The 17,656-nt window shown below is 41.3% G+C and overlaps 1 protein-coding gene and 1 pseudogene across 1 annotated transcript in view; one reads left to right on the top strand and one right to left on the bottom strand.

Annotated features, from left to right (window-relative positions):
• Positions 1-12,231, bottom strand: part of ENPP1 (ectonucleotide pyrophosphatase/phosphodiesterase 1) — a 79,256-nt gene extending 67,025 nt beyond the window's left edge. Inside the window, exon 1 of the mRNA XM_023230658.1 lies at positions 11,980-12,231. Coding sequence (XP_023086426.1) covers positions 11,980-12,219 — 240 coding nt within the window. The 5' untranslated portion in view covers positions 12,220-12,231. The remainder of the gene's footprint in view (positions 1-11,979) is intronic.
• On the top strand, positions 275-656 carry LOC111554949 (annotated as a pseudogene).
• Positions 12,232-17,656: the final 5,425 nt, after the last annotated feature.

The following is a 17,656-nucleotide window of genomic DNA, read 5'->3' as shown; positions in this document are numbered from 1 at the left end:
ATAGATGTCGCAGCCAGATCGCCCTCACATCCCCTAGTTTTTAAAAATATTACTGAAAATACTACTGAATATACACCTATTTCCTAAATATTTGTAAATATATTCACAAAATTTTCCTTGTCAGGATCCCATTATACTTCTAAAAGTTACTAACAACCCTGAGATGCCTTCTCAGATGATTATGGACATTCTTCTTTAAAACCACACCAAAATTCTAAAAGTAGTAATTTCTTAAACTGTGGCCAGTTGCTCCGAAGCAGGGAAGGGGGGCAAGATGGTTTACATCTCGAACGGACAAGTGTTGGACAGCTGGAGTCAGTCTTCATGGAGATTATCTTTGATAACAGATTTCTTCTGGGGAATAGCAGAGTTTGTGGTTTTGCTTTTCAAAACTCTGCTTCAGCAAGATGCGAAAAAAAAAAAAAAGAAGCTATGGAAACTCATCTGATTCCAGATATGATGATGGAAGAGGGCCACAGGGAAATCCTCCACAAAGAATAGGTCGAATCAATCATTTGCATGGCCCCATTCCTCCTCCAATGGCTGGTGGATGAGGAAGGCAAATGTCTGCTCTACGAAGAAGACAACTGGACATGCACAGTCACAGCAGAAGAAAACCATCAAGAAGTGGTGGGCTGGCCATGCTGGAGCAGTAGACAAATGTGTGTGTCTAAATAGGGACTGCTCCATGTCCTCACAGATGAATGAGGTAACGCTGAGAATTCCCTCTGCAGGGAACTGGCTGACTGACATGCAGTTCCACAAATACACGTTTGTCTCATTATCTTTTTTGTATAGTTTATTAAAGTATTAATACAGTTTCAGTAAGTAAATATTTTCAGGTTGCAAAATGAACTCCTCATCTTTATATTAAATGCACACAAAAAACCTGAATCTGAAGAATATAAATAAAAGGTTGTGTATTTAACACTGTTAGTGTCACCTTTCCAACTTCTGAAATACTGTTCATTGGTAATTTGTTCTCATTTATAAATCACATTGTATTTATTTCGATAGTATGCATATATCTGTGCTCTTGAATTAATTTTTATCTTATATTTGTCTTATTAAAAAAGTAAATTACGGCATAAAAATGGAAAAGGTATTACTGAACTTTTCATACTGTTACATTAAAATCCATTAGTCTATCTTGCACTTTGAATGGAAATTATACCAATGCATAATTTTGTAACATCATCTGCTTGTCCTTTGGAAAATATTGGTTCACTAAGTTTTATCATTCTTCCAAATGTTAACGCATGTCATTAAACAACATGAAAAAAATACACACACTCCTTGCTATCTTCATCAATTTTGTATAAGGATCAGTAAGCTGTGACACTCAAATGGCAAATACAAGTTTTTCAAAAATCAAATTTTTGCTTGGAAACTCAGATTTTATCATAGACAACTGGTAGTTTCATAGGTTTTCCTTGAAGGGACAAGCTAACATCACTCATTTTTGAGAAAATACGTCAAATAATTAAGTCTAAATAAAAAGCTTGTCAGTTCTTTCAAAAAAAAAATGGTGTTCTTTGAAAAAAAAAATTAGTTCAGCTTGCAACTTAAACTGCACAGCTGCTTTTCCTCTAGAAAACAGTACTTCAGTATGCAGCAGATATGCTACATGCATACTTCCAATTGCGTCACATAGAATATCAAAAAGACAGGCAATCTAGGTTTGAGATTATTAAATCTGCTTCATCAAGGACATTTATTTTTTGAGATGGAGTCTTGCTCTGTCGCCCAGGCTGGAGTGCAGTGGCGCAATCCCGGCTCACTGCAACCTCCGCCTCCCAGGTTCATGCCATTCTCCTGCCTCAGCCTCCCAAGTAGGTGGGACTACAGGTGCCTGCCACCATGCCCAGCTAAGTTTTTTTGTATTTTTAGTAGAGACGGGGTTTCACCATGTTAGCCAGGATGGTCTCCATCTCCCGAGCTCATGGTCTGCCCGTCTCAGCCTCCCAGAGTGCAGGGATTACAGGCATAAATCATTTGTCTTTGATGCCCGGCCTCATCAAGGACATTTTTATTGCTTCATCTAAGGTGTTCTTTTTAGTGAAATGGGCTTTTTTATTTTTTTATTGCAAGGGCATGACTACTTGTACAACTGGTGCCACTGCAATGACTTCTGCTAAGGTGCCATGACTCCTTTAATACCACAGTATGAAGGTCAACATACTGAAAGGGCAAATAAACTTAATCTACTGAGTTTCTTTTCAGTTCTCTCTCTCTAACCATAAAAAATCATTAAGACCCCCAGATGCTTGCTAATGTCAAAAAAAGCTTTCTAAGCAGGAGGGGGGTCGGGAAACACACCGTTAGGAACAAGCTACTTACTCAAAAATATTCACCTGAAAACCAAGATAGAGTGATTTTTTTTAAAGACTCTCAAATCACAACTGTCATAGGATGTTTACCAGCTAAGTCTGTGCAAAGTCCTGAAATACGGTGAGAAAATGGTCAATCCATAAGTGAGAAACACCTGTGACAATTCGCTGTGACAATGTACTTCCTCCAAAATGACTTTCTTATACATATTATATATATATATAAAATATGGAGATATGTACATACACACTGTGTCTGTGTGTGTGTGTGTGTGTGTGTGTATATATATATAATATATGGAGAGAGAGAAAGAGACACAGAGAGAGATTGAGAGAGAGCGAGCGAGACATGGGGTTTCATTATATTGCCCAGGCTGATCTTAAATTATGGCCTCAACTGCTTCTCCTGCCTCGGCCTCCCCTTTAGAGGCATGAGCCACCTCACACAGCCCAAAATCACTTTCTATCAAAGCTCTCTATTTTTCTATTCTACTACACTTAAAAATAAGCCAAGAAGGAAACTCTAAGAAGAAAAGCGTAAATTCCCAAAAGTATACCTACTTTGGAAGCTCACAGAAACAGTGGATTGTTGACTTCACACTAATAAAGCACACTAATTTTGGCTTCCACCCAGGAAAATTTAGTCACTGAACTACCAAAGACACATGTATATCTCAATATAGAGGCAGTCTTTAGCATCACCACACCAGAAATTTCTGAGGTTCTAATTACATATTGTTATACTGAAGCAGGCAAAGGAGAGTTGGAAACCCAACAGCAGGCCAAGCTTGATGAATAGGATATAACATTTAGTTATTAGTCCATGATAAAAATCTGTAGATAAAAGGCCTTCCTGTTACCATCATAGTCTATTACTTACTAATGGTGTGACTTTTGCCTATAAATTTAGCCCATTGTTGCTAGAAGTAGAGCAATTGAACCACCTACATCTGAATAACTTGAGGTGCTTGTTAAAAAGTGAGGATTCTTTGGGTCCATTCCAAATCTAATAAATCATAATCGCTGAGATTGGAGCCTAGAAATCTCTGTCTTTAACACTTCGCAGGTGGTTTTTATGCACAATACTGTTTGCATGGAAACCTGACTGCCTGAGTCTCAGCTTCCTTATCTGTAAAGCAGAATTGACTGTCATCATACTTTCCTATTTCACAGTTGTTAAGTATTGAGGATCAATCAAAAATATATGGGAAATGCTTTTTAAAACTGCCAAGTGCTACAAAAATGATTATAACCAACTAAACCTCTACCACCTACATTTCTACCAACTCTTCTAAAAACTAAAAGTAAAAAAAGGTAAAAATAATTTTTCAAAGACACTACAGATATTATCTTAATTGTTATAACTAAATCTCAGATAACTAGAATACTCAGAAAATAGTCTTATCGTTAATATTTAACTGAACATTGTGGTCACTCTTTTGAAAAACTTTAAATGTGTTACTACACTGTCTTTCCTTGGTAAATGCATAACTTAGTTTTTATCTGATGACAAGGGATTTTCGAGTTGGGTCAGAATTCTGAGTATCAGGTTTTGTTGCCCAAGATTTATGCTTAGAAGAGTAATCTATGTTCAGCCCTGAGCTCATTTGCTAAAAGGTTTCTTGTTTATTTTTTCTTGTTTGGGGGATATTTTATGGTTGATGGAGGCATGCTTATTTTAACCAAAAGCAGATCTCTAATTACAAGTTGTATTCCAAACGCTTATTTGTTCCTAAGTTGTCTGGAACTTAAAATGCCTCTCCCCATAGCAAGAAAAAAAGAGAAGTTATAAATCATGATAAAATTATCTGGCTTGTACAAAAAGGCCACAATATAGATGAAACACATTTGCTGTATCTTAACTATCACACAAATATTTTACAGTGGTATTCATCAAGCTTGAGAGTAAAACTGAATATGAAACAATTTTCATTTACCTTTAATATTGCTACTTAAGATAAAAAGAGTCAGCTGGATGAAGATGAAAAGCTGACAGAGCCAGTGCAGTGGCTCACGCCTGTAATCCCAGCACTTTGGGAGGCTGGGGCGGGCAGATCACCTCAAGTCAGGAGTTCGAGACCAGCCTAGCCAACATGGTAAAATACTGTCTCTACTAAATATACAAACAAACAAACAAACAAAAATTAGCCAGCTGTGGTGGTTCCCTACTGTAATCCTAGCTACTCAGGAGGCTGAGGCAGGAGAATCGCTTGAACCCGGGAGCCGGACAGAGGTTGCAGTGAGCCAAGTTCACGCCACTGTACTTCAGCCTGCGCAACAGAGTGAGACTCCATCTCAAAAAAAAAAGCTTATAGATAAAAGTTTCTGTAAATGTTCTAGAAAGGTTAATGGCCCCCAGTTCTTTATTATACAGAACACACAAGGTCTGTCAATGTGACCACCAGGGATTTTCTTCAGAGTCATGATTAGGATATGATGGGGACAGGACATGACAAAACTGAGTGTCCAAAGTTAACTCAACAAGTGAAACAGAAGAGAAATTAGCAAAGTGTTTTTGAAACAGTAGCTGCGTATCCCTGAGAAAGAGACAACATGGAGTAGAAACAGCTGAGCTATAAACGGTGAAAAAGAAATACCAGAACAAGATTCAAAGCAGAAGAAAAGAAGGGACAGAAAGTAATGCTGAAGAAGAGCGTGCCGTCTACAAGAATCACAAAGACCGAATTCAGGATGTGGCAGCAAAGTTACCAAAACCAAAGGGGCCTTGGTGTAAGTGAAGGAGGCTCTCCTTCATACATGCCAACTGCCACACTTGGACTGTTTGTACCTGAGAGAATGTTCACTGACTAGATTTCTGATTCTGAATCCAAGTTATCAGAAGCCCTGTCTGCCTTCTTCTTAGGCACCCTCACCTTAGTTGGGTACTTCTGTTCCTTCACTACCTCCTCCATCTCCCTATACCCAAATAAAATTATATATTATATCCCAGTTTTAATCTTACCCCTGAATTTATACTCAAGTGTCATCTCTGTTTGGATTCCTGACCATCACAGACCCTATAGGTCTCTGCTTGTGTATTCAGTCTTCCCACCTTCCTCTTTTCCAAGTCAAAGTGGGGCTCAGTCTAACTAAAAATGAGGTACATTCATTCAAGCAATTAAAAGCTGACACTGAGTGTCAGGTACTATCTTCTGCCTAATAGTAAACACAACAGTCTTGGGTTCCTAGGAATCCTTTATGTATTTTATTAGAACATGTGAAACAAATACCATAAGGGACACTGTGGACACTTCTCTAGCCTCTTAAGATGCTCTGGTTATTTTGAAATAAAATGTTCAACTATGGCTGGACAGACAAATTTTATAAACCAAAGGAACAATGTCAACTCCAAGTCTGATTAAGAGCAGAGACTTAGCTTGAACATTCTTCCTTCAGTATTCTAGAGTTCAGATAATAGATTATAAGGGAAGGAAAAGGAAGCTAACTGAATTTTAATTTTTACACCCAAATCTCAAATAATGCCAGCTTCCGCCTCTTAGAAAGAACTCTTTCACAGCACACACTCAGGGCAACTTGAATCTATGCTCCTGGGTTGCATTCCTCAAACTTGGCCCAAATAAAACTCTCTAATTATATTAATTTAGTCCTGGTTTTTTTTTCTTTAGGTCAGCAGGATTCACAGTGACTTCCCACCACCCCCTAGTGTTTTTCTCTAAAATCAGTGCTTGGTACCAGCATGAACTCACTGCATTCTCCATTCTTGGAAGTCCTACTACATGTTGTGGAGATGAGGTCTCACTATGTTGCCCAGGTTGGTTGTGAACTCTTGAGCTCAAGCAGTCCTCCCACATCAGCCTCCCAAAGTTCTGGGATTTCAGGCATTAGCCACTATGCTCCACCAGAAATCTTATCTTGTGTGGTTGAAGCTGATTGAGATTGGATGGATCGGCATTTCCATTGTGCAAACCACACTTAGTCTTCCAGAGTGGAAGAATAAATAAATGGAATAATGAAAAGTTAATTGGCAAAGCTTACAAAAAGCTTTAACCTTTCCTGGCCTAAGGCTCTTCCATTTGCTTAACTTACATTCTACCCTGCTTGGAAAACATCAGCTTTATCCTTTTGAAATAAGGATGGAAAGATCCATGCACCTGGATGAAGGAGCCTATGAACCAGCTCTCCTGAAAAGCTGTAAACTAAAAATAAAATCCAAAGCCCTCGACCAACTGGGTGGACCCACTCTTGGCCAAGGAGACCCCAGAGAAACCTCAAAAACTGAGTTCTCAGTCAAAATAGGAAAAGAGGTCAAACGCAGTTCATTATACTCCCTCCCTTTTGGAGTTTAGGTGCAACAATTGACCAGCATTAATGCTACAATAGAAATAAGACTGCAAAAACAGTCTCTGTGGCAATAAGACATCAAGTTATAAAAAAGACCTTAAGGCTATGCCAGGAGAGGGTTAAGTCATGTCTGCAAACAATCAATCTTGCTACATAGCATGCTTAATTTACAACATCACTTTTTTTTTTTTTTTTTTTTTTTTTTTTGAGACACAGTCTTGCTCTGTCACCTGGGCTGGAGTGCAATGGTGCAATCTCTGCTCATTGCAACTTCAGCCTCCCGGGCTCAAGTGATTCTCCTGCCTCAGCCTCCCAAGTGGTTGGGACTACAGGCACGTAATACCATGCCCTGCTAGTTTTTTGTATTTTTAGTAGAGATGGTCATTCTGGTCTTGAACACCTGACCTCAAATGATCCTGCCCGCCTCAGCCTCCCAAAGTGCTGGATTACAGGCTCGAGCCACCACACACAGCCATAACATCCCTTTCTGTTGATATCAAGTTTCAGACAGAGTCTTACTCGTTTAATCAATTGAAAATTAAAGAATCTCTGAATTACCAGGCACGGTGGCTCACACCTATAATCACAGCACTTTGGGAGGCTGAGGGGGGTGGACTGCCTGAGCTCAGGAGTTCAAGACCAGCCTAGGCAACACAGTGAAACCCTGTCTCTACTAAAATACAAAAAATTAGCCAGGAGTGGCGGTGTATACATGTAATCCCAGCTACTTGGGAGGCTGAGACAGGAGAATTGCTTGAACCCGGGAGGGGGAGGTTGCAGTGGGCCGAGATCGCGCTATTGCACTCCAACGTGGGTGACAGAGCACGACTCTGTCTCAAAAAAAAAAAAGTATCTCTGAACACGCTGAATAAATAACCTGTAAGCCCTTGCTCTAAGACATCCCACCTTTTCATACGGAATCAATGTATACCTTTCATGTACTGATTTATGTCTCTGCCAGTAACTCCTGCCTCCCCAAAATATATAAAAACAAATAGTAATCCAACTGCCTCTGGTGCACGTTCTCAGGACTCCTTGAGAAAGCGTTTCCCTGAGCCACAGTCACTCATCTTGGCTCAGGATAAACCTCTTTAAAATATTTTACAGAGTTTGGTTTTTCCACTAACAAGGTGATAACTCTTCATTATTGCCAAGGCCTTATAAGTTTCTCACTGAAAATTCTAAATTAATTAAGGATTCTTTTAACAGCAAGCTCTCAGGAGAGAAAAACATCAAAGATCATGGCCTCCAACCTGGAGATTTTGTTTAACGGAAAATGCCATCAAATAAAGGACTCCCTCCAGCCATGTAAGAAGGGCCAATATCAGGCTGTCCTGCCTAAGTGGATATCTTTCTCAGTGGAGATCTTCAACACTTTGTTCTTTAGACCCCGACAAGAAGTGGATTAAAATATTCATTTGGTTACCTTCGGGAATAGGAACACTTTTCCTATTTGTATTTCAAGTTGTTTTGTTGATAATTGTCCTTACTTGTGTCATCTTTTTGATTCTGAAATTGATTGCACTTTGTATTTCAAGATGTCTAAAGTCTACCACAAAATTCTATGACAAAAACCTTATCACAATAGCTAGATGCTTAGAAATGACCCAACACATCTCAACTCCAGTGTAAGTGAATGGCCTGAGACTCCACTGCTCTGTCCCCTTATTGTTCCGTCCAATCCCTGAATTGTTGCCAACCAATTTAGCCTTGGAGCCTCACTAAGTTCTTAAGTTATAGTACTTCTGCCCATCTCATTCCCTCTGACATGGGACAAGATTATCCAGAAATGAGCCTTCCCAGCAATGTGGGACAAACTTACATCCAAAATGTTGATCAGTATTTTCAGAAGGGAAAGATTTTTATTAAAAGGAGGAAATGAGAAAGAAAAATTGCTCAGAGCCGTCTGAGATATGTGAACTATGCAAAATGTATCAGGCCCAGAGGGACACAAGCATGGGACTTCTGTCACATCTCACTGCAGCCATTCCCAGGGGCAATTATTTAAAAGCATTTTGTTCCTGACAGCTGCTTCACCCACTGTCTTGTGTTCCTGGAATCTGTGACACAAAGAACAATGTATAGCCAACTAATAGCTTGTTATTGTAACATAAATACTTGATAAACAACTTAGGAACTGCCTCTTCTTTTTTCCTTTAAAAAACCATTTGTAACTGCTGCTAATAGGAGTATATACTCAGGGCAACTTGAATCTAGGCTCCTGGGTTGCAGTCCTCAAACTTGGGCCAGACTCTCTACTTTTATTTAAAAAAAGAAGAAAAAGAAGAACTCTTTCACTGAAACATGAAAGTAGTCTTCAGTGACCACCACCCATACACAAGCCCTTTACACATACACAGATACACAGATATATGTATTCATAAGCATAGCAGAAGGTCACAAACACACAAAACAATGCTTTTGAGTAGCTAACTGGAGAAATGTATTGCAATGTAGTTGAGAATTACATGACCCTGTAAAATCACGCCAAGAAACAAAAGGAATATTTAAATACATCCCCAAGTCAATACATCTCGGTGGAAGTCTATACTTCAGTTCAAAACTTCATTTACAAGCAAGGAAAGGCATCTAATATCTAACATACCTACTGACGCATATAGAGAATAATACTTGTTTTTCCCTCTTGCTGTTTTCCTCAGTTTGGCTCAGTACCTAGGCATAAGCATTCCAGGGCCCAGGGCCAAAAGCCTCTAAAGCAGAGCTTGGTAGCCCTCTCCTAAGATCAAACACCACGCTGGGGAGAAGCCAGGGAAGGGCAGAATCCTCACTTCTTCATCCACTCTCACACATCTACATCATTTTAGTTTATCTGAGAAAACTGCAGAATAATGTAAAAATTACAATGCCACTGCAACATGATTGCCTCTGCAAGGCAAGGCAACTTTTCTATTTATCCCGCTAAATTAAAACAGTGTAGTTGAGGATCACAGTGGTGGGCCTCTCCCAATCCTAACCCCAGGGTGCAATTAGTTCAGTCCATTTCTGCAGTTTTATGAAAAGTGTGCTGAGGTTTAGTCTGAAAAAAAGGAATTCTGTAATTGCAGCTCCTCTCTAGAAGACATGTCCCAGGGCTCTTTGACAACAATTGTCAGGTTGCTTTTGGGGCCTTTTCCCTTCGGAAGCCCATTGTTTGGGGAAGTTCTGGGAGGAGAGGGGGTTGGGGAAAAAAGGTATTGAAGTAGGGAAGGGAAAGAAGAATACGAGTTTGCACTTTAAGTTCAGTTGCTAAATAATAATTTCAACAATAAAGGGTCTCACAGTGTCACCCAAGCTGGAGTGCAGTGGCACAATCACGGCTCACTGCAGCCTTAACTTTCCCTGGTTCAGCTGAATCTCCCACGTCAGCCTCCCAAGTAGCTGGGACTATAGACGCATGCTACCATACCCAGCTAATTTTTGTATCTTTTGTAGAAACGGGGTTTCATTATGTTGCCCAGGCTGGTCTCAACTCCTGGGCTCAAGCAATGGAACCGCCTCAGCCTCCCAAAGTGCCAGGATAACAGGTATGAGTCATGAACTGGGTCTGTTTGGTAACATTCATATGTTAATGTCTCACAGTGTTCCATCAAAAGATAGGAAGAATTCTTTCCAATTCAATAGATGCAAAAGACCCCAATTAATGGGATTTTAAAAAGGTCCATAATAGTCCTACTTGTGGAAGTAAGTCCTAGGACACTTCCCTGTCAAATGCTGAGAGTAGCATCATCACACAGAATGCTGTTTGAGCAGTTGACTGCAGGTCTCAAAGACTGCACAGCTTGCTCCAAAAGTAGACCTTTGCTGATATCTGTTGTGGATGGATAAGTAAATGAGCAAGAAAAATTTAAAAACTGAATTTTGCAATTGGAAAACCTGTGAAGACTGGTAGGCATGTAGAAATGGTTTTATACTAGAGTTACACACAGATTCCATATACAATTACTGCCTACCTCGTCGGGTGTGAAACACCTTAAGATATTGATACTAAACAATTTAAGTGATCAGGTTGTAAAAGCTAAGGTCTTCCATTAACAAAATTTTAAAAAGGTGACTCAAGAGACTAAGTTCTCATCAATATAGTGTGATTATAGACTCAAACAGTGTTACAAGATGCAAAATTTTATCTTCAGATGCAAACATCATGTGGCTTGGGATACGTATTCTTTGAACCTTAGGCTTCTTTTTAAGTACTAAGTATATGACACCATCTCTTAAGTCTAGGAAGATTGATTGAGTCTTCAAAGTATTATAGCATCTCCATGATATCCCAAATACAGTGAAAATGGAAATATATACAAAATGAAAGGAGACTTCAAAAATTAGAAATTTTTCTACAAAGCATTGTTCAATCATATGTAAAGGGATATATTTCAGGGTACACTATACATAGAAATCTGTGATTTCCATATAATACAATAAAAATGATTCTATTTCCTTGTGGTTTTCAATTTACTTCCCTACATACATTCTTCAGCTTGATTTTCACAATAATCCCATGCAATGCACAAGGCAGCTGATGTTGCCCCATTTTCACACAGAAGAAATTGAGGTTTGGGGACAGTTACGCAAGTCCTCAGCAATTAATAACAGCCAGGAATCCAGGCCTTCTCTCAATCAGCACTTCCCACCATGAATTCAGAATAAAAACCAACCCCCATATTTCATAAAGTTGACTGTGGGTCCTGCAACTGTCATAGCAAAATAGCAGAGGAGTAATAGGTAGCTTTTGTTAGAAACACAAACCGTGTAGCCTATGGTTAGAAGAGTGGGCAAAGAATCATAAAGGTTTCTTCACAGTCATATAAATGTGAATACCCATGGAATTTCTGAGCAGCTGCAAGGAAATTCCAAAACGGAGCCGAAGGGAAAAAGTGTTCCCTAAAGTTCCTAATAGAACTTAAAGAGCTCTGCTAACTCTTCAGCTGGAAACAGTTAACCCAAGTGAAATCATGTATAACCCAGAGTCCCCCAAAAGAAGCAACACATTGATGCACTTTCTTAAGACCAACAACGTTCACGTTTGTCATTTTTCTCCTCTAAAAACTCGTACTCTCCTGGGGCAGGGGGTCGAGTATTCCTAAGGATGACGATTTTGAACAGCCTGCTTTCACAGGCATCCGTAATTCAAGTGAGAGTGAACCATCCTGCCCTGCCAGGGTACCGGGCAGGGGCGGCGGTGTAGGGCACTTGTAAAGGCTGCGGAGGAGAGCGCGCGGGCGAAGCAGCACTCCCGCACCATGCCTCTCTCCGGGGCCCGGTGCTGACTGCGCTGCGAGTGCAGGAGCTGGGCGCCGCCCTCCCCGTCCTCCCAGCCCTCCCGGGCGCCGGGGCCTGGCCGCGGACCTACCAGCGAGAGTACTTTATAGGTGTTGGGGTCCTTGGCAGTGCGGGCGCGCGCCGCCTTCTCCAGCGGCTCCTCCCCCACGTCCATGGGAGCCAGCAAGGACGCGGCCGCCTGCGGGTCCCCGGGCGCCTCGGCGGCGTGGCTGCGGCCCCGATCGCGGCCGTTCCCCGCCGGGCCCTCCCGGGGAGCGCGCCCGCCCTCGCCGCCGCGGCTTCCGCCCCCCGCGCAGCCGTCCCGCTCCATCGTGGCCCCAGGCGCTCCGGCCCCGCCGCCGGGCCGCTCCTTTAATAGGCCCCGCGCCTCTCCGCCCCGCCCCGCCCCGCCCCGCCGCGCCCGCCCCTCGCGGTCAGATCCTTGGCTACCCGCCCTGCACCCGGTCTCGCAGTCAGGGTAAAGCGACTCAACGCCCCGGATTATTTGGCTTCCTGTCTGATTTCGGGCACTCTGCGTGTCGGTTATTTTGGGTCCCTTACGTGGGCGTGTCTTGAACTTCCCCCCAAGCCGTCCCCTCCCCGCGCCCCGGCCACACTCCCGACACTTGCAGGAATCGCCCTGCGTGGCCTCACAGCGCGGGCTGGACTGGAATTGCAGCGTGTGGTCTACAGAGGGCATGAGATCATGGGGCCCCAAAATAGAGCGGGGAGAAGGAGAAGGATGCAGCCGCCGATGCCGGTCCGGCTTCTCAAAGGCGGGAGAGAGTGGAGTCTTGGGGTCGACCTGTGAGTTTCTGGCTGGAAATGCAAATGAACCATGGAGGAAGGCGACATTCTGTTTCTCCCCCTCTGAGTCCTGTCCCCCACTACCTACGGTACCATGAGAGAGAAATCGTCCACTTAAAATACTTGGGTTTAATATATACTGTACACACGTGTAAGGGATATTTCGTTTTCCACGGTTGTATGAGGTTTCTGGAGTTTTCTCGCTATTGTTTTTATGTATATTTGCTTATTTTTCTAGACTTTCTGCATTGAAGGTTTCAGGAGTTGGTGTTGCCCTCTCCTGAGGTTGACTCTGATACCTAGCAATATCAAAAGTGTTAATGCAATCTGAAATACTTTGATAAGCCTTATTTTTCAACTAGGACGCCAACAGTAAGCTGATTCTTGGTGGGTTTTGTTTTACCTTTGATTCTGGAACTTGTCCATTTTCTGACTAGTCGGTGAGCAAAATCACCAGTGTTTTGTGAAGTGAGACAGAGGGAAACCAGTGACTTCGAACTACTTTGCAATACCTGGGACTGACTTCAGGGACCAAGGAACAATTTTCAATACATTTTGGATACACGAATACATACAAATGTTTACACATGAGAATGAATGTTTAACAAATATAAAATGCATGTTATTCCCTTTAAAATAGTCAACTTGGGATGCTCTTCATTTATACTGACTCATCCATCCACCCATCCATTCATTTATCAAGTAATGAATCCTTCAACTCAATCTTTTGGCCTCCAACTATGCATGCCATATTTAAAAATGAATTAAAATGTATCTTAAAGTGTGGGTGGAAGCGGGGGTGGGGGGGGGTGAGACCAACTTGTAAACAAAAAAATTAAAACCTAAGTCATATATGCACAATAGAGTCACACATAAGATATCGATACAGGAGCGAGAAAGAAATTATTTAGGCATATAGTGTGAGCAAAAGAGCCCTCGGCATAGCTTACCTTCTAACAAAAAGCAGCCCAAGAAATCATTTCCTTTCTAACAAAGAGCAACTTGGAAGATTGAGCTGCAAACATAGGTAAGTAAACTGCAAGCTTGCACAGGAGATGCCGGCAGCAGCACAGACAGAAGGGGCTACTGGGGGCCAGGCATGTCCACCATGGGGGTTCCACCTCCCCTCTTTTTTAGCACATGCACAGTAGGAAGGAAATAAGCAACATGGAGTAGCTACCTGCCTATATAGTAGAAGATTGGGGCCGGGGCTGCCAGAGATTTGAGCCCTATGCAGATGGCACACCTGGTCCTAACCGGTTTTTCGCTCTTTATGTAGATCTGATACCAACTCCCCACTAGCTCATGTATAAAAACCCCTGCATTTCACCAGGTACCGGCAACCCATTTTTCCGGGACCCCTCTGTAGCAGAGAGCTATTCTCTTTCTTTTGCCTATTAAAAATTCTGCTCTAAACGTCACCCTTTGTGTGTGTCCACATATTTGATCTCTGCGGCCGTGAGACCAACAACCTCGGGTGTCACCCCAGACAACAAAGCTGCTTCAATATTACCAGAGCTTAGTAGAAACGGCAGTTGACATCTGGAAGCAGTAAAAGCCTTCCCTCAAAGCATTATTGAACTTTTTTAAAAAGTTACCTTTGAGTCAGCTCCCAAACCACCCAAGAGAAACAGGTTTTCACTGTTTCATAGTCACACATATTTTTCTGCCCCAAACTTGGCTCCAAATTTTCCTTTGACTCTTTCCAAAAATCAGATTCAAGGACACAGATTTGCTCCACTGAGACTGGTCAAATGAGTGTCAAAACTTCTACAAGCAACTCCACAGAGACGCTATCCAAAGTGGTTTTGAACCTGACAAAACAAGTGGAAGAAGTATATTGTCTGCATCCCAAGGCAACGAACCACTTTAAAGACTTATCATTTGGAAAATACAGTGTGCAGACAGTCTGCAGAGTCACAAACATCTTAGGACCTGGGGAAAACATTTTTCTGTGGCATTAGTTTATTTTTAAGATTTTTTATGACATCTTGGTTTTTCTTTCTTTCTTTTTTTTTTTCCCGAAAGCACAATATGCCAGGAGCCATATTGACTGAGGCAGCACTATACACACTGCAAAAGGCGCATCATGTGCCGTGTTAAAGGTTGCAGCATCTATTCCACAGGATTGTGTGCCCAGTGTGGACAGATGGTCAGATTTTTCAAGAGAAGCAGGAAATTTAAATGTTTGTGTGAATACTCCAGGTTACAAAATGTTGTCTACAAAATTCAGAGTAACAGTTTCTTCAAACAAACAAAATGTAGCACATTTAAAAGGCAAACAAAATGTAGCACATCTGCAGGATAGACCTGGCACACACACCACCAGGATGTGGCCTCTGCCTAATGCTCATGCCTCATCTGTGCCAGTTGGGACTTACATGGGTAATTATAAAAACCCAATTGGAAGTCTAAAATCAGAGGAAGAAAAATGAGCCAAGGCTGGGTGCGGTGGCTCACGCCTGTAATCCCAACATTTTGGGAGGCTGACGCGGGTGGGTCCCTTGAGATCAGGTGTCTGAGACCAGCCTGGCCAACATGATGAAACCCCGTCTCCACTAAAAATACCAAAATTAGCAGGGCATGGTGGTACATGCCTGTAGCCCCAGAGACTCTGGAGGCTGAGGCAGGAGAATTGCTTGAACCTGGGAGGCGGAGGTTCCAGTGAGCCAAGATCATGCCACTGCACTCCAGCCTGGGCAACAGAGCAAGAATCTGTCAAAAAAAAAAAAAATGAGTCAGGTATGCCATTTTCAGGTTTAGCTATAGACATTGCAATGTCTATACTGAAATATTGCCTCAGTCTTCTTTATTCGAAATGGTCTGAGGGGCAGCTTCACCATCACATTCCAAAGTACAATAAGGTCTTGAGACGTAAAGCCACAACACAACTTTTTGGGTTAATGCAAAGGTGAACAATGACTGTTTCATCCTTAATCCTAAATCACTCTGTTTTAGTGACTGCATACTCTAATCTGGTATAGCAGTAAAGATGATCGTTTAAGATTTTATGCAAGTTTTCTATTAAGTTTTATTGTAACACATAAATATTTAAACATTTCTGTCTTGGTTCCTGAAGCTTTGGTTGTAGATAAGGCCAAAATACCAAACAAAAGCAATTTATCAATGTTTAATTATTACTTTGAGGTTGGGAAGCAACTTTTCTTAGTTACTAAACGATGAGATATGCTGTAGGGTAATTATTTTAGCAGCTGCTCCAGAGCTTTTCCAGCTTTCTTCTAATTCGCCAGTAAAACAAGAAAGACATCTAGCCAAATCTAAACAGAAAAAAAACCCTACAAGCCTCTTTAATCTTAGGCCTAGGGAAAACATTTCTCTGTGCCATTAATTTATTTTTAAGAGTGTGTATGACATCCTGATTTTTCTTTCTTTTTTTGAAAGCACAAAAATATGTCCTCTGGAGAAAGAAGCTTGGATAACCATGTGACCTTGAACTGATTACCAGAAGCCTCTGAGCCTTAGTTTCCTTATTTGTAAAATGCTCTTTCAGATTAATATCTCTAAATGCCAACAAAATGTTTGACATTTCAACTTTACGTAAACATTCAAATCTATCCTTTCCATTTGTAAATCAGTCACTCACTACCCCTAAGGGAGAGAATAAAAAGATTTAATGTTCTCCTATATTATGCATGGTTTATATATAATCTCTGGGAAGGTTTGAGACCTGTTATTAGGCCTGCATCTACAAAGAGGGTAAGGAAGGGATACTTGCTGCTCTGGGATGAAGGAGAGATGCCTATAGGGATCAGTTAGGTAACAAAATGAATAGAGAGAATTCAGAAGTGTAAGATCCAAAGGAGAGTAATAGAAACTGGGAAATGGAAAACGCATATACCATTCAAAGGGAGTGTGGGGTTCTGATTAGGTTAAAGGAGTCAGGATGGCGGGACAGAGGGAAAGCAAAAAGATAAAGCAGATAAGCTATAAGTCTGCCTTTCTTCGTGGTCCAGAACATTAGCCTTCTTGCACAAATAACTCACAATCTTCCTGCACCCAGCTATCATCAGACCCTCGAGTGATTAAAAGAAAAGGCAAGCTAATTCACTGCAACCTCGGTGTTATCAGTACCGCACAAAGCCCTCTTCAGCACACAGCACAAGCACCATTCCATAACATCCCCAGCAAGCCTTTGTCTCCTTGCAGTCAGCTCCTCTCTTGCTGGCCTGCCCATTTTTCCCTTGCAACACATTTTCATACATGCTCTAATAAATATGACTTTCTTTACCTCCAATTATCTTCATAAATTCTTCTTACCCCCACACCACTAGCCCCAGATCGTCGCTGATTACCTGCTGCAGGAAGTTGCTGTCCAGTCCTTCACGTTTTGTTGACCACAGTATCTGCCACTCCTTCATTATCTCTTACACCTCTATTTCAAACAAAATGTAGGATTGCCAGGCAACCTGAATTTTAAGTTTTATTAAAGTACAATTTACCTATTATAATATCTACCCATTATATGCATACAGTTCAGTGATTTTTAGTAATTTATACAGTTGTGCAACTAATAATGAGGTCCAGTTTTGAAACAATTTCATCACTTCAAAAAGTTTGTTTCTGCACATGTGTAATCAAAAACTGCTCCCACTCCAGTCCCAACCACAGACTTCTCTGCTTTCTGTGTGTAGCTTTGCCTTTTCTAGAAAATTCATTTAAATGGTATTCTACTAAGTTGTCTTTTGTGTCTGTCTTCTTTCACTTAGCATAATGTTTTGAAGCTCATCCATGCTGATGCAAGTATCAGTAGTCCCTTTTTATACATAGTAGTAATTTATTGTATGGATATTTCATATTTTATCTTTTCACCAGTTGCCGGACGTTCATACTATTTCCAGCTTGAGCTATTATAAATAATGCTGCTGTGAACATTCATGTGCATGTCTCTGTGTGAATCTGCATTTTCCTTTCCCTTGGGTAGATAATTGGGAGTATAATTG

This window comes from Piliocolobus tephrosceles, chromosome 5, assembly GCF_002776525.5.
Source record: "Piliocolobus tephrosceles isolate RC106 chromosome 5, ASM277652v3, whole genome shotgun sequence".
Taxonomy (NCBI): domain Eukaryota; kingdom Metazoa; phylum Chordata; class Mammalia; order Primates; family Cercopithecidae; genus Piliocolobus; species Piliocolobus tephrosceles.
Note: the sequence above shows the minus strand (reverse complement) of the source record. Positions and strands in the feature narration are given on the sequence as shown.